The sequence below is a fragment of the Prosopis cineraria genome, unplaced genomic scaffold (genome assembly GCF_029017545.1).
Source record: "Prosopis cineraria cultivar Desert tree isolate PC_DT_omini unplaced genomic scaffold, ASM2901754v1 PC3, whole genome shotgun sequence".
NCBI classification, from domain to species: Eukaryota; Viridiplantae; Streptophyta; class Magnoliopsida; order Fabales; family Fabaceae; genus Prosopis; species Prosopis cineraria.
In genome coordinates this window covers 14072389-14074438 of record NW_026555334.1, presented here as the reverse complement: position 1 = coordinate 14074438, position 2050 = coordinate 14072389, and the positions used below count along the sequence as shown (strand labels likewise).

The following is a 2050-nucleotide window of genomic DNA, read 5'->3' as shown; positions in this document are numbered from 1 at the left end:
TAAAATTTTTTTATCTTTAAATATAAGAAGTTGCTAGTATTTTTTAATGAATGAACTATTATATTTTTATTAAATTAAAAAATAAATAAATACTCTCATTAATTTATTTTAAAAAAATATTTATTTTTTATTTATAATAATTAAAAATAAAATTAAAATGATGTTACATTTTTAATTAGATAATTAATTTTTATTAATTTATATGATTTAATTAAAAATATTTTATATATAAAAATAAAAGGAGTACATATTTTAATAATAAATTTTTTTTCTGCATGATAAAAAGATTAATAAAATAATTTATAAATAGATTTTTTTTTAAGAAGATATTTGTGCGAAGAATGAAAAGAAATGTCAGGGTGCATGATGTGGTAGTGCGGTGTGGTGGGGTGGGCGACGTAGCTTCTTGGAATCTGTTGACGGAGTCCGTGACGCTACATGACGTCACCCACAGTGGGTGTGACGTACCACACTGCGTAACTGCCGTTGACGTTAGAGTCTTCGCCATTTTATAATTCTCCCTCAGCCCTCACCTCCAATCTCCCCCCTCTCTTCACAATCCTCCATTTTCTCAACTCTCTCTCTCTCTCTCTCTAATGCATCAAGCCATTCCATATAGGACCTGGCTCCACGCCGAAGCACGTGACTCACGTGAGCTATCCACGGTGGTGGCGACCCCAGACGGGTTCTCCGGAGGAATCACCGGACAGGCCAATGACGTGGATCCAGGAAATTTGGTGACGATGGTAACGGAGAACGCGGTGATAATAATTGGAAGACGCGGCTGCTGCATGTGCCATGTAGTGCAGAGGCTGTTACAAGGTCTCGGTGCTAACCCTCCCGTGCACGAGGTAGCCGACGAAGACGAGGCTGCCGTGGCCGCCGAGCTGTCCAGGAAGATTGGACACGGAGACGGCGGCGGCAGTGGCGGCGGAGTGCAGTTCCCTGCAGTGTTCGTCGGAGGGAAGTTGTTCGGAGGGTTGGAGAGAGTGATGTCGACACATATTTCAGGCGAATTGGTTCCGATCCTCAAGGATGCTGGGGCCTTGTGGCTCTGATCACGAGTACTTTGACTTGTGAGTATGGTGATGACTGGATACAGATACATAGATACGTATATACACGTGTCCATGTTTCTGTTTCCGTTCTGATTGGGTATGTTGTTGTGATCTCATGTATAAATCTCTCTTGGTTGATGTTCTTAAAATTCTAGTTTTGTGGAGAGATCTTGTTTGAATTTTTGTTTCCCGAATCTTTGGAAACTAGGTTTTGGATATTAGATAGCTTTTGTACATTAATATTGATTCCACTGAATTGAGAATTATGCAAGGCTATTCCAGATACATCGTGTCCATTTTTTGTATCTAATACACTGATCAAGTTAGATTTGACTATCATCAGGCTTAATTAATTTAATATATTCTTTTTAACATGATTATTTTACCCATAAAGTTTATACCCTTAACAAAGTTCAGGGGAATTGAATTAGGTAACATTGATATGCTGATCTCATAATTCCTATGATTAATTGTAATTGATGCTGGGCGTTGACCATGTTTGGAAATTCCTTTTATCTTCAGATCCGGCAGGTGAGTTTGTATAAATTATAGGGATGATTTTCTTCTTTTACCACGCGGTAGAATCTATTTTTTTTTTAATTTGGTTACACGATGAAGAATCTTTTGAAACCAAATTGTTTCTAATGAAACAAGTTTAAAAATATCGTCCAAACAAGTCTCTTCCCTTTTCCTGATTTTTTCCTTCCATTCTCACGTACCAAACATCTTAGATGTAAAGGAAGATGCATGCAACTATATAAACTTTGAATTTTTAATGGTCAATATTTTTAGCCCAGATTTTTTTAAAAATAATTACTTCGAGAATATTTGAACCCTTTGATGATCATCCCCCTCAACCTTAATTACCGCGCCCAAACTAGTTCTAGGTGATTTTGGCTCACAATTTTTAAAGGTTGATTCAATGATTGGGTTGTTTAATAATCACTTTGATTATATAATATGATTTGAAAATATAGGGTAAAACATTCTCC

At 36.6% G+C, this 2050-nt stretch overlaps 1 protein-coding gene across 1 annotated transcript; it reads left to right on the top strand.

Annotated features, from left to right (window-relative positions):
* Positions 1–539: 539 nt before the first annotated feature.
* Positions 540–1343, top strand: LOC129307161 (glutaredoxin-C9-like). The gene has a single exon (XM_054948044.1). The coding sequence runs from the start codon at positions 597–599 to the stop codon at positions 1056–1058; it is 462 nt and encodes a 153-aa protein (XP_054804019.1). The 5' UTR covers positions 540–596; the 3' UTR covers positions 1059–1343.
* Positions 1344–2050: the final 707 nt, after the last annotated feature.

Bases quoted from the DNA above. Each gene is read 5' to 3' on its own strand.
- LOC129307161 (XM_054948044.1), top strand. From the start codon at position 597: ATGCATCAAGCCATTCCATATAGGACCTGGCTCCACGCCGAAGCACGT.